Raw genomic sequence first — 23,392 nt, forward strand, 5'->3', positions numbered from 1 at the left:
TGCTGTCCTTACAGACACCACTGACCATCATCATTAGTAGCTATCAGTTACAACCACTGTGCACAACGCATTCACTAAGCCAAACTTTAATCAGCTTGACCCAATGAGCATTTTAGGCCTAAGGGGAGTGTGCCCAATTCACCAATTTACTTTTCACTGCAACTACTTTACACGGGGCCCTCAAAGCTATCGTGTTAAAAATTGCCTAGCCCACAAAAAAAGGCAAGGACAAGAAGAAAACCACACACACACCTGCACACTGGTTAAAACCCCGAAAGGCAAAATTACAAATGAAAACAAAGGCGCATAGCTCACTGGTCCAGATCATAAATTAATAGCCATGTATGGCAAGAGATAGTTTGCACACGCATACATACAATTATACTAGCTGTTGTCAAACGGAGGGCAGCAACCACACTTGTGAGACAGCTTTGACAACCAGACAGCGAGATTAAAAGAAGCGGGCTATCTGTAGAGTACCATCCTTTTCGCATGCGAATAGCTTTGTAGGGAAACGAAAACAAAGAAGTAAGGGGAATAAACAAAAGATAGCAGGCATGCCACATGCGCATCAGTTATATCACAGACAGAAAAAGTTATCTGACGTTTTGAGCTGGACGTTTTATTTTCGGCTCATCATAAGCCGAGTGGTATTTTCCCCTCCGGTTCGCAAGTGGATGGAAGGAAAATCATCAATGCACAGCTGTAGCACAAAGTTGACTCATTCTGTGCACCTCGGAGGGTAGTGCATTGTATTCCTTTTTCAGGTGGACATGTGCATATTGGTTAAACCACTGTGTGTATAAACACACCGTTAAAAGCGCACAAGTATACCGTGACCGCAAACGTAGGCCCTCCTTTGCGATTCACTGCCGCAGCTGCGGTTGCTGCCCTATATTCAAAGAAACAGCTGTAATATTTTGCCACAGGAATCAGATGGCCAGCGAAATAGTTGAGGCATATAAAATAAAGCATCAGCATGCATGTCAACAAGCCATCTTCTGCCTTATACAATAGTGAATTGTGCATCTGGACCAGCGAGCCACGAGACTGTTTCCCTTGGCAATGTTGTCTTTCAGGATTTTTAACCAGTACGCAGGTGCAATTTTTCATATATAACACTAGCGTTTTTCAAATACATTTCAGTTGATAGTCAGTGCTAGTGGTATATGGTTTTTTTCTTGTCCTAGTCTACTGTGCTACCCATATTTCACTATGTCTACTTGCTATTTTACCTTACAGTGCTTTGCATTTGTAGCATTACAGACAGAGCATACTGCGCACCACTGTTTCCCTTAGCGCTTTTGTCTTTTGGGACTTTTAACCAGTACGCAGGTCAATTTTTCATACATAACACTAGCATTTTTCAAATACATTTCTCTTTATAGTCAGCGCTTGTGGTATATAGTTTTTTCTTGTTCTAGTCTTCTGTGCTGCGCGTGTATTTCTCGATCCCGGCCGCGGCGGCTGGAATTTCTTTGGAGGAGAAATTCTAGAGGCCCGTGTACTGTGCGATGTCAGTGCACGTTAAAGAACCCCAGGTGGTCGGAATTTCCGGAGCCCTTCACTACGGCGTCTCTCATAGCCTTAGTCGCTTTGGGACGTTAAACCCCACAAACCAAACCAAACCAAACTGTCTATTTGATACTTTACCTTACAGTGCTCCTACCTTTGTAGCATTAAAGGCAGAGCATACTATGCATGACTGTTTCCCTCCACGCTTTTGTCTTGTGGCATTTTTAACCACTATGCAGGTGCAATTTTTCATATATAACACTAGCATTTTCCAAATACAGTTCAGTTCATAGTCAGCGCTTGTGGGATACGATTTTTTTTCTTGTCCTAGTCTTCTGTGCTACCCACATTTCAACATGTCTATTTGATATTTTACCTTACAGTGCTCCTACCTTTGTAGCATTAAAGACCGAACATACTATGCACAGGTAGCCTTTGGCAGTGCTTTCCAGAAGCTATACGAATACAAACGAGGACACTACCACTTGAAGCAGTGGAACAGGCACACATCTTGGCTTTCACACCACTGGCCATTGCTTACATCCGAGATTTAGAGGAGTCGTAGTATGTGAACAACAGGGTGCTTACCGGAAACTGCCAGCCTCTTGTACAACCTGAACACAATCATTTCACCTTTACGCCGCAGTCATTGGTGCCATGCACATTCACTATAGTAGGACACAACTCAAAAAACAGCAGTTGGCAACAGTGAGCTAAGACTCGTGGAGTTCCGAGTCGCCCAGCTGACGAAACAGAACAGTAAATAAAGTCAACCTTTTAATGTTTGACTGTACCAAACAAGCCAGTGCCATCAAAATTCTGGTGCTTATAATTTTGTCCAGCGCTTAGCTTCTCGTTTAGGTAACAAGACAAGCTTTAAAGACGAACTACTTTTTTGTAGAGGAGGAATTCTGTGTAACGCCCCTGGATGTGGTTAGAGCTTCACTGCAGGCTTCAGTTGCACCCGAGTACAGGAGTGACAATGTTCTCGATGTCACATGTTCAGCAACAGCAAACCAGATGAGCCAATGGACAAGTAGACTCAAGCTGGGACACTAAACACTATAGTTTAGCAACACAATATATATGAAATATGCAGTCTGTAGTTCTAAGAAATACACCTGCAGTGAAAATGACACTGCCCAACAGTCTTGCTTGTGAAGCCAGCAGCGACATCACGTTTACACAATGTAAATGAGAATAGGTTTGGTTTGGTTTATAGGGTTTAACGTCCCAAAGTGACTAAGGCTATGAGAGACTCCGTAGTGGAGGGCTCCGGAAATTTCGACCACCTGGGGTTCTACTTCTCCAATGCATAACAACAGTTATTACAGGCAGCTTAATTTAATTTGACATTGCTTCTGTCCATCAGTGAAGTACCAGTACAACTGCTGTTTCCGAAACATTTCGGATCCTGTTCCAAACCTCAACAGCTTTAAATAATTTCCTTCAAGAGCAACAAGGCTCAGTCAACAAAGCGCAGACAAGGCCAAGTGTCAATAACTTTTACTCTTCCAAGCAATAGCATACGTACAAGGTAATCCCCTGCCACAGTGTGTTGGGCACGTTTCTACAGTGACAACACCAGCACACGCGCAACAGAAAGAAAAAAGTACAGGGCTGCCTCGACAACCTGAACAAAGCGCTGTCTTTTCAATGCCATCACAGCTTCTGCCCCTTGTGTGTGAGCCCACGTCCACAGTCCCACCATGTCGAGGCAGCACAGTTCAAATGCTCCGGCTTCACCACCGCGCCTCTGTCCTCATTGTGGCACCTTCTCGAGGGCTCCAGAAACCGCTGCCATCTTCTTCCGAGGTGGCACGCGTGTGCCGAACTGGCAGATACCCACTTTGCCTGGTGGCAACCAACTCATCCTAGAACATGCTATCACAAACTAGAGGGTCTGTCACCGGGTTGGGTTAGAGAATGGCGGTGCATCTGCGTGTATGTGTGTGGCGTTTTTCTTCAGTGGCTCGGCAAGACTCCCAGACGCAGCGTCCGGCACTGCTCGAAATGAATGCCTATGGCTCTGGAACAATGCGTGACGATGCTACAGAGGCAAGCGAGAAATTCTAGCCTAACATTATGTGCCACAAATCCTCACGCGTGCAACCCTCATGTTTATTTCCTTTTCTTTTTTTTGCTCGGGAGATCCACTTGGCGGCGCGAACCCCGTACATCCTGGTACATGGCGGGGAGAGAGAAAACCGCGACTTTGAAAAAACAACAACTCGCCTTGAAGCGCCGATTTCCTCTTTACATCTAAATCTCAAAACAGAAGAACATAAGAACAATCGGGCAGTGTAATGCGACCCAACAACCTATATGAAATATGCAACAGCTACAAGAGATGCGGCAGCAGCGAAAGACGAGAAACGGGAGCAACGGAAAGAGGTTGCGGACGAAGCTGCTGCAGTTCTCTGGAATGTCCGTGGAAAGAGCTGCCTCTGAATCAGCACTGAAGGAGAAAAAAAAAACGGGGGTCTGAACACTTCCAAAACTGATTCCTATGCTGACACGTAGAGACAGCACTAGCAGAACAATAAGTAGCAATGAATGCGGCCGACAGAGAGAAGAAAAAAAGTGGGAACAGACTAGTTTCATCTCGTTTAAGGAAGTTGACTGGAAATGCAGAAATGAAATGAAATGTAGAGGCTGTTTCTAAAGGACAATAAAAAAAAAACGAAAGGTTCAACCAATGTCCTGACTTCACTGGCACCAAGAACCGAGCAGCACACATGCACAAAAACATGAAATGCGGGAAGCAACAGAGAGACCAAGAGGTGGAGGGAGAGGTAAAAAGGCGTTTTCCGGCGATGCTGTCATCACGCACACATTGTGTAAAGAAGGTGTGTGTATGCCATGGTGAGCACGTGTGACATGGGGGCTCAGTCGATCATGAGCTCAAAGTGGGCGCTTCCGATGCGGTCCTGGCGATCGTGCTTGACGTTCTTGGCCCAAATTTTGCACTCCATGTTGATGAGGACGCCCCGCTCTGGCTTCAGGAACTGGACAAACACAAAGGGTGACAGGTAGCCCGGTGTGTTCCGGTACGGGAAGTAGTAGTTCTCAATACGGTTGGCCGGGAAGTACACAAGCGGGCCCATGTTCTCCACGTCAGCCACGTTCTGTCAAGAAAAGGAAAAAAGCATTGGAGGTAAGGACACAGACACTGCAACTGCCCACATACTGCAATAAAGCTCCTCACTGTGTAGAAAAACTGATGCAATGATAGGAAAGGCATACTATAATTCACAGGTCCTGATAAACAACTTCTGCACCGAGTAACGTAACAAAGAAAAATTTGGTCTATATCTTACTGAACTAACCAGGCACATTATCTACATGCTTTGGTTTGCACTGCTTTCTTCAATAACCCTTTTCTTCCTTGCTGGCACCAGCTTTGCAGGTGCACTAATCAATGCTACACAAACTAAACAGACAGAGGACTGCCTGTACTAACATTCCCCATGTATTGGCCTTATTCATTTTAAAATGAAGTGCAACTATGAGCACTCTGTGCACAGCCAGGCTTCAAAACTTAACGAAAGAGAATCATTTTTCAGAAGGATGATACTAAAGCAGACAGAGCAACTTCACAGTGCTAAAAGACTATGCAGGAATTAAAAATGGCTGAGCCTTTTTCCGCAGCCGTAGCGAAGCATTTCGGTGCCAAATAGCAAAATATGGATGGAAATAGCAGCACATGCTCATATTGATCATACTACAACCCTAACATCCAGTGATTGACGCATAGAAAGCTAAATAGAGCATGCCATACAAAGCTAAATTTACGCACATATGCACTATCATTACTGTTAATGAGAACTACTGACAGAAAAATATAACAGTCGAACTTTGTTGTAGCGAAGAGGTTAAAAATCATAAAATGGTTCAATATAGCCGAAATTCGCAATATTAAATTTTGTCACAAACACACACAAGAGCAACACAGAGTTAGCAACCAAGGCAATGCGTGCTAAAGAATCGGGGAGGCCTTTTCCGAAACAAACTCCATTTCGAATGTGCTCACCACCAGCGCACAACGGCAGCAGGCTAAGCATCAGCTAGGGTAGCTTCCCTGCAGTAGCACCATGTTGTGTGGAAAATTGTATGTTAGTGTAAGAGCTACCACTGGGAAGTTTTTACGATCTCTGTGAAAGAATACATGACACCAGGATGGTTACTGCAAGGCTACAACTGCCTACGTCGCCACTACTTCTGGGGCGCTGTTGACGGATGCGAGGGGTGAACGCATGCTGACCCCCTGGCTACGAACCCTCCCAAGACTGTGGTGCTGTTGGCATGTGTGAGAAAAAACTACAAAGCGTGATGCTATTGCTTGCCGCACCACCACCGGCCACTTGTGCACAGCGCTTGTTATTTGTAATTAGTTATTTATGTTATTTATTAATGTTACTTGACTCTATAAAGAAACCATTGCATCACTGATAACTTATTTTCCAACCATACTACCAGTCGGAAACTGCTTGCTGGTTGAGTAAAGATGTCAGTGCCATGCATCCATCTTTTATGTTGTGCTAATGCATTTAAGGGGAGAGACGGGTCTTGGACGCGAAAAAATCATCAAAAAAATCGATTTTTCGAAAACTGCATTTTTCGAATCTACAACAATTATTCTACCGATTTGTCAAGTTCCTCATCTCCTCGGTTAATATTTGAGCCATAATATCAATTTATAACAAGCCTCATGGCTAATTTCGAACCAACGTTCACGCCAAAACAGCGCATTTTCAAAAAAGTACAGCTTCCGTCTCCCGCCCGCGCTCATGGCGATCTTGGTATCGTTTCAAAGAGCGGTTTTTCCTCTTCAAATTGCGCGTGCCAGATCCCTGCTCCGCTGATTGGTTGAGTAAAAAATAACAAATAAAAAAGCTTGCTTTCCATCGTCTGCTGCGCACTTCGGAGACGCGCCCGGACGCCATTTTGACAAGTGCTGCCGGCCTCGGAAATTTTGCTGTGATGCCGACGCCTCAAGGCACAGATACGGCAAAAAAAAGGAAGAAATCGTTGATCACAAATGTCAAGAAACGTTCTCCGGCGTTGCAAGACATCGACGACGAGCGTTCAGCGCCGGAGTCGGCGAGCCTGCGGTGCCCGTTGTAAACAAGTAGGCCTAGCGGGCCCAGCGTGTGGAAGCGCTCCCGATGTCAGCAGTGTTCATCGGGATACAGCAACGCTGATGCCTTGCGGTGTTGAGGAAACAAAGAAGAAAGTAGACTCAATACTGCACGAACTGTCGTTAACTGCAGCAACAAAATGTAAGACTGATTTGACAACCAGCAACGCCGCGGTCAACCGCTTGATGAGACCAGTTTCGCTGTGATTTGATTGGACAGACCAGTTTCGCTGTGATTTGATTGGACTCGCTGAACAGCCTTCTTGGTAAAACTAAATGCTAGACGTGCGGCGGCAGCGTCAGAATCAACCGCGGTGATCGGGAATACGGTGTTACTGTGAAACTCATCCTGTCATGTTGTAACTGCGGCAACACGGGATTGTAGTGGAGTTCACCGCATGTGAGTGGTACGCGAAACGTCAACCCCTTTGAGGTGAACATTCTGGCTGGGCGCGCGATGGTGAGCACCGGAAAGAGACAAACAGCGCTCAGTGACATTTTCGCAGCAGTGAATATTTACGAGCGCCTGTCCGATAAAAAACTCCTTGAGCGTTGTGCAAGAGGGAAAACGCAAAACGAGTGCCTGCATTCCCTCCTATGGGCACTGGCACCAAAAGAGAGACATGCATCTCTCTTTAAAGTCTTTAGCAGTCTTGAAGTTCAATGTAAGCTATGAGAGGAGTTCACCGGGTATTCTAAGCTAGCTAAGCATAAATCCTGGCGAAGTACCCAGCGCATGGCTGAGAAAGACAGACGTGGTTCAGCTGCATCTGCAACCAAGCGTGCCTCTGCTGAAAAGGTACAGCACACCATGAAGAATTGCCACAAAGATTAATCAGAGGCTATGCTCCTCGACCATATTTATGATTTGTCACTGTAAATGTATTAATATTTTCTACTTTTCTTGATTAAAAAATGACCTCCGTTTGTTTTTGCCGTTTTCTCAAAATCTGAATTTTGGGGTCTCAGCAAGTCTCCATACTCAATATTTCGGTACCTATTGCAGATAGAATAATAATTTTTTTTCAGCATGAAGCCAAATATCAGAAGCACACAATGTTGAAAGCAGATTTTTAAATTTCTTCTTAAAAATTTTTTTAAGTAGCTTTTTTGTGACCACTACACTGCTGTGTTTTGACCTTTGGACTTCATTATGCAATAAAATAAAAAATATTTGTTCAATCAAAAAACTGCTTGCAACATTGTGTTCCTTATTCTTTCTTGTGTCTAGAAATATGTTAACCTGAAGTTTTTCTTCAGTCATTGTTTTTCAATTGTTCTTGCAAGAACTGGAACAATTAGTGTAGTTATCTAAAAAAATAAATGGTTTGCAAAATAAAGTAATTGCAGTTCTGAAACACACTCAAAACACTGCACAAGCACATCAAGTTTCATCAATTTTGGTTGGTAAATAAGAAAAATAGGCTCAAGAGCAGTCTCCCCCCCTTAGTTACATTTGCATAGTGAAAGAGTTCTAAATTACTATTTCCACACATAGATGGCTATAGAGCATATCACATTTAGTCTTGGATCACAGTAAGGTGCACTTCTGATAGTTCAAAACTCTGGTAATTCAAACAGAAATCTCTGGTCCCTTGAAGTTTGAAACAATGAAGGTCTAATGATGGTGATGACATGGCTTTGAGGATGCTCTCCTGCAACTTACTGAATACAAATTATCGGCTTATAAAAGAAACGCTCAGAAATACCTTCCATTCTGCTCTCATCGATCCGTTGTGTGAGGATCATTTTTTTTCAGTAATTACATTTTATATTATCACATTTTCGATTTCGTTAATGTCTTGTGGAATTACTGAATTTTCACATAAAATGCAGCTATGAATATAATGCCTGTTTGATTTCATGTGAAAACCGAAGCTTAGCATGAACATGGCGTTGTCTTCTGCAGCCTCGGCGAGATTTAAGAGGCAATAGTTAAGAAACGCGTGAGACACAGTCAATCGCGGCAAAACCGCTCCCACAGTGCCGCCGCTGCCATGCTGTGAACGTTGTCCCCTATTTTTCCTCTCTCTACAGTGCACTTTTGCTGGCTTTCCTCTCTTAGCGAACCCCGCCGCCTCTTTTATACATCCATAGCCAGTTTCTTTTTTTTCCGTGCTCGCCGCACGTTTTGCCTCACGGCCCAAAGGCCCTCGAAAAGTTTACTTCTCCTTGCGCTTGGTGGTGAAGCCACCCCAAAAGCGCCGTTTCACCGTCTTTGGTATCCACTTGCCTCCGAACGTTACACTCACGATACTCGACTTTGAGTGTGCTGCAAACAAGATGCAAGAAATTCAACAAGACTTGCCTCTCCTTCGCAGGTGATGTAGACATAGCGGCCATCGTAGTTCTCCTTGACACTGTCCGGAATCTTTGGCGGGAATGTGTTGTTGTCATAAGCCTCCGGAAACCAGTCAATAATCTGCAAGTCAAACACACACAATCAACATGAAGTCCATCTGCTAAACACACTACCACTATTAGGAACTGCCATCTCGCTGACTGCTTCAGCATCACCCAGCATCATTCCTTTTCGAAATGCTGCCTATAACATTTTTCCTTCCACAGGAAAAAACAACAAAATTTGCAGCAGGCCAAGACTTTGCAGACAATAAAGCACCCTTCTGCTATTCCTTTTTTGATCCACTGGATAGTCGTTTTTTTTTTTAAAGAGAAGCCGCAGCGTGCATTTTTTAGAATTAAACTAGATTCAAGGATTGAAATTTTGAAGCATGTAGGTAAAGCAATCCAAGATGTTCTTGCCCTAGGATTTAAAACAGCGACACAATCGCCTATTAAAGCTGCAACGATATGCAGGTTTTTCCTCACAGCTTTGCCTGGTGCGGAAAGGCTCAGTGATGACGTCACACTGAGTAAGATTTCAGATTCCTGGTGCCTTCGCCCACCTATTTCTATTCCTCGTCAAACACCACCAAGCAATGCTCTGCGGATTTTTCAACCCTGGATTACTGTTTTATTGTCTGGGTCCATTTTCAGCACATATTTGACAATTGGCTAGTCTGTATACCATACACTGAAAGACGCGGGTTCGATCCCGGCCGCGGCGGTTGAATTTCTTTGGAGGAGAAATTCTAGAGGCCCATGTACTGTGCGATGTCAGTGCACGTTAAAGAACCCCAGGTGGTCGAAATTTCCGGAGCCCTCCACTACGGTGTCTGTCATAGCCTTAGTCGCTTTGGGATGTGCAACCCCATAAACCAAACCAACCCATACATTGCCTAGACTACTGTGCCATGTTCTTGATAATGGTCACTAATAAGCAGGCTCCATTTTGGCTATTTTGCCCAAAGAGCCCCGGCTCCTCCTTCTACACTCCCCGGGTCAATAATAACGCCAAGGATAAACCGCGTACCCTGTTGATTTTCAGGAGCACACACGGCTGGCCGTACTCGTAGCCAAACTGCTGGGCAATGGAGCAGTTGCTGGAGATGGACTCGAGGGCGAAGCGGCACGCTTTGTTTTCCTTGGGGTCAATGGGCTGGTCGAAGCTGCACGTGCGCAGGTGCTCCCCATCAGCCTCCTGCCGGTCGTAGTCTGCACCAGTACACACACACGACCACATCACACCACAGGCCACAAGACGTTTGAGAGCTGCACACAACTCACTCTAATATTACAGGGTTTGAGGCTCTGCTGACTCTTTGAACAGTGCCTAAGATCAAGAGAGGCACCAGTCGACCACCAAGATACTGCTAAAAATTGACATCTGAAGGAGGGAAAAAAATAAAACATCTGCGGCTTCTATTCAGAAGAAAAAGGTGCCACAAACCTTGCTCATCTTAAAGTAAATTACCTCCTTTGCAGTTCAATACAGAGTTCCAAGAGAAAGCATCTTTAGGAAACAAACGTGAAAATCCAAAATTGACTCTGATCAAATTTTAAACAATACAACAGGCATGATCCCTACAACAGTCATGATCAGGTGAGTGTCAGAAAATACAGTAGCGCACTCCACAAAGTTCAATACAGACAAACCTGCAAAAGCTAGCACAAAATAAGTAAAAGCAAGAAAACACGCCTGACTTGGCAGCCACGTCTAAGGAGATGAGCGGGCTCGTTTCGATATACATATGAAAGAAGCCAACAGCTTCTTGTCATGGGTGTGGCACTTGGGCAAACAAAAATCTGTACTACAAGTGAAATTAGCCATAGTGAAGTGTATCACATGAGAAATTAGTGCTAAAGTGATTAAATGACACAGTGCAACATTTGCATCAAAACCAGTCATGCCAGAAGGTCATGTTTAGAACACAATGAAAACAACACCATGCAGAGTTAGTTATGCATAGGAACTGAGGGAGCCAACATGCCCCAACACCCGTATGAAGATTGCACACACTGGGCACGATGTGGCCCAGCAGCGACAGCTGCCAATCTCCTGAGCATTTACCGACAGTGGTAGGCCATCTACTCAGTTTCCACTCCTCAACCAACTCTTGGGCAGCCTCTCACACAGCTTCCATTACTTGCTTTCCAGATAAACACGAACCTCGGAGAGATGCCTGTGCATGGCTCTCTTGTATACATACATGCCACTGTGTTGGGACACCTAATAAACAACAATGTTACTGACTCACCCTTGAGGAAGTCTTGAATGTCATCCACCCAGTACTTCCAGGTGCCAGTGTTGCCAGCCTTAAAGTAGATGAGGGTGCTGTCAACGTTCTTCTCCGGCGGCCTCGGACGGAAGCCTAGGCCTGTCAGATCAACCAACACTAATGTAAGCACAGGCCAACCCATTTACCAATATCAATGGCAGCACTTAAAACGTGTAGCCACTGCATCGTTAACGTTCAAAACAGGGCTACTAGCCACATCATTAAAAGCAATGTTTCCAGCAGTCTCGCACAAAGACCAACATTTCACGCTGTTTCCGTCACACTATACTTCAAAAGTACCTGCTTTTAAGCAGTAATAAAGAAGCTAAGACTAATGCGTTCTAACAGCAATGCTGTACTGTAATTCAACCCACCTTAGAAATGAGTCAGTTTCTAAGCAACCTTGATGAAAGACTGCAGTACCAATAAATGTCCCATTTGAAAGCAAGGTCCCTCAATTCTGTTGTCTGGGCATGCAAACAAGTTGCAAGTTAATGTTTGAAGAGAGCTTGACCCCACGAAAAAGTATTTTTTCCTTTCTCCCATGAGAACGGCAAAGAGCAGTGCAGTGGTTGTATGCACACCAGCTGTGTTTTGTAGGCGGGTCTCAACAGCCTGCCAAGCACAAGAGGTACACTGAACATAGTCATATCTATGACAGTCTGTTAGCTGAAAGGGTGACGCTCCTACTGGCAGGAGGTGAACCATAACTTGCCTTACAAGCCTTTAAGAGTCTTCTGGCATTGCTGTTTACAGGCTCCATTATCAGATCACACCGGAGATTGTTAAAGGGTTACAGATAAGGCACCTGGATAAAATGTGTCTATACGAAGACTGCATTTGTTCAAGATAAGGGCAGCCTGCCCCTTTTGCCAAAGCTGAGAACATTTCCCTAGGTATTTTGTAAACAGAAAAAGATGAATAAGTAATTTTGTCTTTATATGCTTTTTGACCATCTTGTCTAGTAGTCACTATATTGTACCTGTTGTTCATTCGCATCTAAACAAGCTTCCTTTTCAACGAACGTGCAAGTCTACTTTTTCAATGAACAGAAACTGACAAGTTGCTATTCACCTGGAACTGTTCCGATGGCACTTCCCTCTAGGACCCATGTGGGCCTGATTGTGTCCAATGTCTGGTAGAACACAATGAGCATAATGGTCCAGAATGCAGTAAGGCATGCATAGAAGATGATGTAGAAAACAGTGATCTTAACTGCAAGAGAAAAAAAGACATAGATAGGCACGTAAGATACTCAGTAAAAGCTGGACAAACAAAAATGATTACCGTCATGACGTATGTGTCAGGAAAGCGGATGGAAACACTCAGCAACGCCTATTGCAAGCCCACAACGCAACACTCCTTTTCGAAGCCCCACTGGGCACCGTGCTCTCAACGCCCGTCTTTAATGCAAGATAAAAGACAGAAACCACGTGGAAGCGCGGAACTCGTTTTCGCGACTACTGAAAGAACTGCTGCTCGCACAGGCGCCGAGCGTGGCCGGCATGCGAACTGCTAAACACGACCTGCTCGACTCAAGGTCGTTCACATAGTGATCAGCGCATGCGAACAGCTCTTCGCCGGTTGATCACAGCAGGCAACAGAGATACGCCTCGACATGCCGCAAAATTCGCATCCTCGCGAACTAGCACGGTACAGAAAACGCCGCGATCGAACTAAACGACGGGGTGCGCGACGAATGTCCTCAGTTTGACCGCGAGACAGCCATGATACCCGAGGATGAGAAGGGCGTGGAGGGAGGAAGGAGAGGGGATCGGCAAGCAGTCCCGCACGGCAAACACCCAACCTTCGTAGCTACCGCTGCTTCGGACAGAATTTGCGAAAGCGCAGGTTAGATTTTGACACACAACAGTCGCGCTTTTAACGAACTTTACGTCCTTCGCTAACCTACAATTCACGGGCTTCAAATTCTGGCCCGGTTCGGATGTCCAGTTCGGTTCGGCAGGCTAAACTCGTGCAATCGTCCCGCATGCAGTCAGTAGCGCGCGTGCAATGGAAAAACTATCTCGGGTACTCACACCAACTGAGGCCAGTTCGGCCGAATACTTCTTTGGTGTCGGGGTTGTAGAGAAACCGCAGGAAACCGCCTTCTTTTTTGTCGCCCTTGTAGTATTCTCCCTCCTTGCCGGCCATGTTTGCAGCGCGCCTGCGATCGATGGAATGACGCCGAGGCAAGGGCCCGGATGCACAGTTGCGTTTGCAGCGCCACCGTGGGCTTTACCACCGTCGCGCCTGTCGCGCCGCCTGTGCGGCGACCTCATTGCCTGCCCCGTCGGCCTGCGCTGACGATTCTCCCGTTCCCTTCCCCACATGCCTCGCCTTTCCCTGCACTGCTCCCTTTCCCCTCTTTCTGCTTTCGCCCAGGTGTTTGTCTTTTGCTTTTTCTTGCCTCTTTACCTGTACCGCACACGCAAGTGTAGTAGCCTCGGCAGGAGGCGCCAGATTTTCCATCACTGTGCGACCGATAAGTGACGTAAGGACGAGTCGTTCGCGAGCTCTTTTTTTTTTTTCTGCGCAAGTGCACGCAACTGAGTTTTCCAGTGTCCCTGGAATCTCTCTGCGGGGCGTTACCCTTGAACTTAGTGCGTTTGTGAAAAAAAAAGAAAAATTATACGGCCGATGCTTTCGCGTAGTTCTTATTTCTCGCTTCACTAAAAGCAACGTGTGTCTGCTTTCTCAAAAGCGTCGGAGCACAAGGTTACTGCATTGACTGCATACGCTAGAACTGTATGCATGCGTCCTTCGTTAGGTTTAATTTGACGTTAGTTTCGAGGTTACGTAAACTTAGAATTCATCATTATATATGGCCAATCCCACTCGTGGGTAGGTGCAATATATTTTTGAAGATACAGCATGAACAAAATCAGCATGCACGCAACGGAGATATAGCTGCTCGAACTCACGAATCCGAGTTTAGCGTGTTATAGTTGTTCCCTTCGGTTATTGTTGCTTTTCACAGTTTAGAGTCATTTTCACCACCAGCGGATGCACAACGAGTGATTTCTATGAACGCCTCTGAGTACGTCTAAATGTGTGTAGATCAGGAAACGGAGAACGTAACCGCGAGAGCGGCCTAAAAATCAGATGCAGTGACGAAATGGGAAATTTTGCGGAATGACGCAGCCGCAGCTGGTGCAATGCAGCAACACTCGGAGGTGATCGGGAGGTGCCTTTGTACTGTAGTAGATCCCGGCTGATGTTGATGATGACTAACTTTTACGCTAATGCTACTTGAAATACATCGTCAGTGTCCGCATCTCTGTCGCACTTTCCAACCTGGGCCAGTTAATCTGGACTTATTTGAAGCGTGTTTCCGCATCTTTCGAGACATATCCCGACAGGGAACGGTTTGAAGTAGAAAAGCAGCGGAGCGCCACATGCGTTTAGATCATATATTTAGCTCAGTATGAAAAAAAAAAAAAAAAAATTAACTCTGCCGAACTGCACGTCACTGAATGTAAACCAGATGTTTCTAATTAATGCGCAAGCAAAGCGGCAAAGGCCAGCAGTACGACAGCGTAGGAAAAAGCACTTCTATTCGACAGTTGCGTGTAATTTTAGCGATGAGGTAGTGCGGATTACGCGCAGATCAGATAGCCTTTATGTTGACAAAAATACTAGGGTGAGTAGACTCTGGAATTTCATCGATAGGCCTACGTCAGACTTCCAACGCTCTCTCTCCCATTTTACCGCCAGGACTCACCGAACAAATGCAGACACGGTTTTGTTTGTGAGGCCGACCGCGCGCCTGTCTACGAGCGAGAACGACACGGTGAACAGCGAACACTCCGCCACTCTCAAGGACGGTCTAATGACACGCGCTCTGTGTTAAAGGACACCGCTGAAGCAGTTTTCCTACTCCCACGGTGACCCGTTTACTCATCAACGTCTCTCTCGAAGAGTTTGAAAAATAATACTCGTTTGCGTACTAAATGTGCAGAGCGGACTGTTTTGGGATACCGTCGTGGAGGATCCACATTTCCCAGTGCAAGTAGGGATACTTCAACGTGCTGCAGAACCAAGGTAAATGGGCGTTTCGGTGTAAGTATTTTCCAATCGAAATGCGGCAGTGCATTAATTCTGCGATATCGTGCTGGGCAATAAAAACGCCATAGTCTCTGAGCTACGGCGGCGGATAAAAGCGATGTCTTAATCACAGAAAACCACAGATGCATTATCCGGGTCCTAAATTGAGCTTATCGATGCTAATGCAAATGGGGGATTCTGAATCGCATTGTACAGGCCAGCGTGACGGACTGTTACAGGCAGACCAGCTGCTTATGAAAGGACGGCTGCCGCCTCCCGCTCGTTCTTAGCTTGTGCAAACCTCCGCTCACTCGAACGCACAATATACTACTCATCCGCATTCCGTGCACGAGACGTGTGTTGAGCGCAGGCGTGCTCTTTTGCGGGCTATTAACTATACTGCTTTTGAATTACGAAATCAAGGAAACTTCGTTACGTGACATAAATTATTTCGTCCAACGGACCGTTTGGGACGAAGCCAGAACATAGAAACCGGAGAAGCTGGTGTGAATAGAAACTAGAACGAAAAAAGGAAGATTAGGATGGAGGTCTCCACCAATAGGATAGGGCGAACAAGCGGAATAGACTCTGATCCCTGCTTGCAAACAGCCAGTGAATTTTCTGAACAGGATACCGATCCGCTTAAATGGGGACCGGTATCTCTGGAGATTAGGTGGGCGTGTACTGTCCAGTTCTATCTGTTCGGCATTTTGCGAGACAAACGCGAGAGTTGAATGACTGTCCCTGCACTCGGGCTGCTTTGCTGATTCTGTTATTTTTATTTTTATTTTTTTGTATCGATTACGCTCAGACTCTTCCGTAGATGTTTATAGGCCTCCCTTCCCCCTTCACTGATGCATTAATTTATTCGGGTTTTGCAAACAAGTGTGCTCTAATGGTGACCCCGTATGATGTAAACTGTCTGCTGCGCAGTCAAAGGGCACTGCGTCAGTCTCTCCATATATCATTGAGCAAGGTCGATGTCTTCGGGTTGCGATAAGGCGGCACACATTACGCACTCGAGATAGCGTCTGACCTGGTTGAGTAGAGCCGTCGGCAAAGCGCTACCACAATCTTTCCTTCCCAAAGAAACGGCGATCCCGAACGACGCTGATGATACGGGCATGACGTCAATTCTGAAGCGGGTAAAGAAAGGCGTGGAGCATCTTCACCAACCGCCCAACAGTGTAAATACATTAAGCAGCGATTAAGTTCTTGTGTGATCTAGACACTGGACGGCTCAAGCGACTCGTGAGCCTTCCGCAGTAGGCTTTTTTACAAATGGCACAAAGCCGGGTCGAGGCACGATCAACCGGCTCAGGTAACGCAAAGCTTCATCAACCGTTTATAACGACTGAGTGATGGAAAGTATTGTCACGAAATATGGCACCTGGGCGCTAAGTATACATAGCAACCCGTTTATAACGAACTACAGGATGCGCGAAAATTTGTTCGATATATCCAGAAATTCAATATTGCTCGACGGACCAGGTGGAATTTTTCTTTAACTACGAAGTTTCTAAGAAAGCTGAATATATATCTTTCCTTTGTAGCCGTGTGGTTGCAGTTGGGTGGACGCCAATGAGTAATTAATCCCTTATTACAAATCTACTCCGCCTTGGGGTACTCTCCTAAAAATTTGACCAATTCAGTATAGTTGCGTACAACGAACTCTGATGACAATTTGTTGAGCGTAAGGTTGTCAAAATACTGAAGCAAAAAGAATAGAAGAGCCACATTTGCAACAAAGAACATGCATTTATTGCGAAAAGTGTCGCTTCTGTTGAAAGTGCACAAGTATACGGGAGGTGTGGGCTTCGATTCTCAGTGCCGCAATGGGTACCTATCGGTTTCCAATGCGTACAAGTTTTCCCTTGGCCTCGTGTTCGGCTTCTTCGGTGTGAAATTCTTGGAGAGTGTGTCGAAGTTAAGACGAAAAATACATTGTGCCATGGCGTTGTTCGGCCAATGCCGTCCTTTTACCATTTAAAAAGAAAAAAAGGCTCGTCATCAAAGTGCAGATGTAGCATTTTCGGCCGGGGCTTTGCAATTGCCATCGACGAGAAGAGTGCTCACTAGGAGAGGTAATTCATGAGCATAACGCTATGGGATCAGAAACGTAAACCTTCGCAGATAGTCGGGCACTCAACAGAATACAAAAAAAAAAAAAAATGAGCGCGCGGCATCAAACCGCCTATCGCTTTCTATCGCATTCATTAACAACGTTACGCCCGTTCGCCAGACTGGTAAGCCCGTGCGGGTCACGTGACTGGCCCCTGAAAGGAGGGCAAGGTCAGACGTGATGTTGGTAAAGGTCATGGTCAAGGACGGCTTCCCCCTTGCTCTGGCAGCCGCGAAATTAGCGCGTTCCCTCTCACTCAGTCACTATTAATGAACTCAGCTGCCGCATTGTCCTCAAATGATCCTAAACTATCGCGGAAATAAAAAGTGCTTTTTTTTTTTTTAAAGCGCCTCTGCGGCCGGGTGCAGGTTCACATTCATAGGGTAGAAGTTTTGACAAATGCCATTCGTTCGCAGTGGCTGACTTTGTTGACTTTGTTTGTGTTGTTTTATTTTATGTGAAAAACATTGTAAATAGCCGCGATTTTTCGTCGAAGTTTTTTTTGTGAGGCAGTAAATATTCTTTACGAATAAAGTTCTCGGAGTCCTGTGTGCACTCGTATTCTTATGTAAATATTACACTGAACGAAAAAACTAACCCTTCGGCTTTATATTAAAGCAGAGAAATGACTAAAATACTGTTCGGGCCCAGGCTCTCTTTCTTTTCATTTTTTTTACCGGCGTATAGCACCCCCTGAAAAATATTTCTGGCTACGCCACTGCTGTCTAGTACAGGCGCAATCAATATGAAAAAAAAAAAAAAACACCTATAGTTCTGTGCACAGGGAATACGCCATTTTTGTGTCGTGTACATTACATTCGTGCCGTTTCAATTAAGTTCACTTGTTTGTTTTCGCTACGCCTCAAGAACTGAATTTGTTTTTACTTTTACGTAGAGGAAACCTACTTTAAAAAAAAATATAGACAAGAAGGTACACCTCTTACTCATACTTGTGTATTCGTTGAATGCATGCATGTTAACAAAGTTTTCCATTTCAATATCTTCTACCTGCTCACGTACACCCGACATAGCGTACAGGTGCCCATAAAAGTTTTCGGAACACGAAAATTACAACAAAGCTTTATGACTGGGCTGTATGATCATGCAGCCTCGAAGTGAAGTGGGTGCTTTTCATATCTCTACAGGATCTGCATAGTCCACCCCGCAGTTCCCATAGCTTGCGCCTCTGTCTAGCGAGGAAACTTAGCTGGTTTGTGTGTTGTTAATAGATTTGTGGCCATCTATTTATACGAATGTAGCCCGACCCCGATTATAATACGAGGTTCGCTTTTGCTGCCCGTAACAACAAAAAAAAATGATTCGGTTATACTCAACAATAATGATCCAGTTATCACACGGAAAGGGGCATCTCACTTCTATTATGAATTAAAAGAAACTCGCGTTAAATTCGAGTAAATACGGTGTCTTTTGTCACAGCCCGGCAATTACTACCAGGAAGTGCAGTCAGTGCAGTTCTGCGCTCATGTGAACATGATAATTCACTGATACCTATCGAACACTGCAAACAACTCCATACAACTCAACAACGAAGCGGCAAATGCCCCTTAAATGTGGCGTACTAGCCAATAGCGTCGACCTGTTCTCATGACGTCGTGGTTATTCCTCTTCAAGCTGGTAGCCTGACATCGCAAGAGGCTGGCAGCAGCGTGCGAATTATCCACAGATTAACGGATTAACCGCAACACCATGTATCGGTCGATGCCATTGACTGAAGAGCCTCCTTTGATGGACATTTGCCGCTTCGTTCTTGAGTCACATCGGATTATAACAAACATAGATTCTTATATATAATTAGGCTCTTTTTGGATATTTTGATGTTTGTCCGGCAGCAAAATGCGCATTTATTGGAGAGAAAACTGCCCGCAAAATTTTCCCGCCACTTGATTCGAACTCATGACGTTTACACGGGAAATGACTCTGTGACTGATGTGAATAGAGGCGTAGCTATAGTATCTATAGACACACGCCGAAAAACTCTACGAATGCGCCGCAGTTCACTTTGGTGATCGGTCAGTGATGGCGACATCGTTATTTCATTGTTTGGCCCTTCCTATAGCTTATGAGGGTTTCGCTTTAGATGAAAGTAGCACCTTTGTCGTTAAAACACGGCAATCTACCGGTACAGGCCAACTTCAGTTTGTCTTCAGTCCTTCTAATTGCAGGACAACACGCATACCAATGACAAAAAAAAAAAAAAGCTTTTTGAACTCGTCGTTGTCGCAAATCATCCGCTTACACGTACAGGCGAGGACAAAAGTAAACGGAGCACGCAACTGTCTTCGAATATTTTTCACGCGTCACCTATTTGAAATTACGCGCATGCTGGTAGAGGAGGTTGGTGGGCTTTCTTGTAGACAAACAACGCTTCTTCATTACCAATGGAGAAAGCGCGATTGCACTTCGAACGCAATAGCGTGTTCCGTTTACTTATGGTCGCGCCTGTACATCATTTCTCCGGTGTTTTTGGTTTGCTCTAAAATGTCAAACTCACGCATTACGAATTACGGTAGAATTATCCACACTGCTGTAAATCCAATATCGAGCTGAATGCTTAGCGCGGGGCGTGGATTTTCATAAATGATTGATCGCAACACGGGAAGTCAATAGCGTGCTTCTTTTAAGCTTGTGCTTCCTGTTTTTCTTTTTAAATAAAACTATGCATTAAAAAACCTAGTTAATCTCACCGCGTCTGGAAAAGTATGAGCAGTCTTGCGAAAAATACTCGGTCGGCATTATGCTAGGTGAAGAGCAAGAAAAAATAATAAATAAATAAAACGACTTCCTTTTCATTCTTCTCTCCCCCTTTTCCCCGTGTTTTCAGCACTCTCCGCAATAATTAATGGAAATTGAGGGCGCGAGAGCACTTTTGTTTCCAGTACCTTCGACAAATCTCCGCATGAAATTTGCCCCATTCGTTGAACCACGTATCTTCCTTCCTGTCACTCCAAACACAATTACGCCTATACGGCGTATTCCTGTCCTCAAGAGCGCCCCCTTTTTACTTCTTTCTCTGCAGAGTGGGGCGGAAAGTGCCATATATGCACTCCCCTGCCCTTCTGCCCTCGTGCCGTTTACATCGACGAAGAAACCGCCCAAGACAAAAAGCGCGAAATCGATCGCGCACCGGTGCCTCTCAGGCCGCGGTGCTTTTGTCACGTCGTCTGTCACGAATTCACCAAATCGCTAATGCGCACTTGATTCGAGGTAAGGAGGAAAGTACCGCGCCTGAAATGAAAAACCTTTCCGTTTCGAAGATTTAATTCCTGTCGTGGATGTTGGGTGATTTGTCTTGCTATTGGACCATGCACCAGCGGACATATTAGCGTTCCGAGTTTTGACAGAGGAAGCCATTATGTGCAGGGTGTTCCAGAATATATATATATATATATATATATATATATATATATATATATATATATATATATAAGAGAAGCCAACAGCCACAGAAACCAAGGGGCACAGGGGATTTTTAATTTCTTTACTTATTTTGTGGTGCTGATCAATTTTTAATATTACTGAATATGTTATCGCTATATATATATATATATATATATTCAGAGCGCTGAATTCGTTCTGTTCACTTTTCAGGATTTGGAAGGTGCCCCCTCTGATGCAACAAGCCGGTTTGCGGGGTTACATTTGGTTGTTTTTGCTGACTGACATCGTTACAAGCAATGAGTGTATTGTAGAAATTCGAAAAGAAAAAAAAAGAGGTAGAAAAACGTTTTCGCACCTTATTTAAACAGCAGTGTACGCATAAATGCGCATTCTGTGGGAATTACAAAGAGGCTTTGGTAGCCCGCCGTTGCCGTCAGTTTATTGGAAAAGATTGCACTCGTGCTGGGATCGGTAGCTATACATTCGCTTCAAGTCTAACTACTTGGAAAATGAATGCGTCGTCTTGAAAGTTTCTTTTTCGATGACTTCAAGGTTTTCCTCGAAAAAGCAGTCGTCGTGTGTCCTCTTCTCTGGTCTTTCGTTATTTCAAGCTGATGTTCCCATCTTGAATGCATAAGATGCCCAACCTTCCGTCCTGTCCAGTGGTGTTTTTCTGAAGAGCCTCAGGAGTGAGCACAAACATGCTCACATGCAGGAGAGCCAAGCAAGGCAAACGATCGAGTACTTTGCATGGAGGCGGCGTTTGCTGCCCAATTAGTGACAGCCGTAACAGTAAATTACACACGCTTCGCAAACTGCGGAGAAACTGGCTTGTCAAGTTTCAATCAGTTAAGAGATCAAGCCGCTGGCACGAACTGGCCTTATTACAGGCTGCATAGCTGACGTATGTTTGTTTGTTCAGCGCGCAGTGTATGCCGTGCGTGTGGCCATGAGGTCATGCGTTACCGCCAGGAACCACTCGATCACCGTTACAGGACAACGGGAGCTGCTAATCATAGTAATTATAATTAGTTCCATGCCTGCACTGCGGCCATAAATAGCGCACAAATTGCTCATGCATGAGCTGAACAACCAGTAGCGGCGGACACATTAGAAAACGCATTTCGGTCGCTAAATGCGGTACAATATTTGAGCCCAAGGTACAGCGCAAATGCGTGCTGCTGGCTTGGGTGGAATGCTGTATGGCTCTGTGTATTGTGCAAAGGCATGCTTTGTTTGCTTTACCGCAGCCTCTAACTCCCTCGAGCTATGAAGCATTCATCTAAACGTCACATGGCACTGGTTGTATTACCCTACCTTCTTAGACTGAGAGGAATACAAAAAGTTTTGTGTATAGCGCGGTGCGAGCACTCCTTTGCATATATATGCATTTAGTTTGGTTCTTGTCGTCCCAGCGAAAACAGGGATCTCCTGGCACGTTTTCTCGCTCCCGGGCACATTCCTTTAACCCACGACAAACGCGGTGTGCCTCAAACTCATCTCACCTCGTTGGCCACATTGACTAACTGTTTTGGCTACCGTCAGCTACAGCAGCCGGAAGGAGGTCAGGGGAACGGGCAGTGACCACGTCAATTCTTCTACCACCTCGGATGTAGCGAAAGTCTAACGGTGTAAGACGTGCTGGGTAGCCAGTCGATGTAAAAACGTTAAATACCGGTAGACAGATGCGATACACATGGAAAAGAAACCTGGATGCTGCTGGTACGGCGCCTCCTGAGCATGGTAATGCTTTTTCCGAAGAAAGTTTTGAAGTCTTCAGGGCCAGCAAGCCAAATGGAGCCGCATGGCCAACCACGTGGGCAGCAAGATGGTTTGCGCTGACGTCACACTGACCGCCATGTTGGTGGACCAGGGGCAGGGCGAAAACGTGTTCGCTAATCTATTCCTCTATCGCCACCTGCACCCTGGAAGCTTGGTGGAAGCTATGTGCAGGTGTACCATCATCGAGCCCCTGACGTCACGTACGATCCGTATAATTCCGCGAAACGCGCGATTTGCAACGGTGACTTCGTACTGAGGCAACACCACAAACAAGGACACCACGAGCAGTTCCGAGCGCGTTTACGCGCATGTGCTGTGCGGTTAATTCATGTGCGACGAGTACGCAAGCGGCTGCCTTCGACGCCGTCGGCAGCGGCTGCGGGTTCGCGTGTTCGCCAGGTGCGGTGCACTCCCCGCTCCCCTCTGCTTGGAAGCGCAGCAAACTTGGAAGGCGGCCAGAGCAGCGAGCGGCAGCAGCAGCGCTCAGCGGTGCATCGCGCCGAGTCGCCCGCTGCGCGCCGACGACGATTGGCGACACGCTGCGAGGCACCCGGCGGCGAAGGCGGCGATGCTCGGAGGCCATTGTGTGCGCGCGTTCAGACAACTCCCCGACCTTTTCCGGCGCGGACAACACTCCCCTCGAAGCTCCCCGTGCATATTCTTGGCTGGCCCCCCTGCGTCCACGAATGGAACGGAAAATTCAGTCAGTGACCATACCAAGCGTGTGAAGGACGATATGCTGGTTGGTTGGTTTATGGGGTTTAACGT

The 23,392-nt window shown here is 45.7% G+C and overlaps 1 protein-coding gene across 1 annotated transcript; it reads right to left on the bottom strand.

Moving 5' to 3' along the window:
- Positions 1-3,004: 3,004 nt before the first annotated feature.
- nrv3 (sodium/potassium-transporting ATPase subunit nervana 3) lies at positions 3,005-13,493 on the bottom strand. The gene is made up of 6 exons (XM_089543358.1): positions 13,314-13,493; positions 12,349-12,489; positions 11,254-11,373; positions 10,029-10,210; positions 8,964-9,077; positions 3,005-4,643 (listed from the first exon to the last, which is right to left on the bottom strand). Exons 1-6 carry the CDS (start codon positions 13,426-13,428, stop codon positions 4,404-4,406), a joined length of 912 nt encoding a protein of 303 aa, XP_089399484.1. The 5' UTR covers positions 13,429-13,493; the 3' UTR covers positions 3,005-4,403.
- Positions 13,494-23,392: the final 9,899 nt, after the last annotated feature.

Source organism: Amblyomma mixtum, chromosome 5 (assembly GCF_055824585.1).
Source record: "Amblyomma mixtum isolate Tamu chromosome 5, ASM5582458v1, whole genome shotgun sequence".
Lineage (NCBI taxonomy): Eukaryota > Metazoa > Arthropoda > Arachnida > Ixodida > Ixodidae > Amblyomma > Amblyomma mixtum.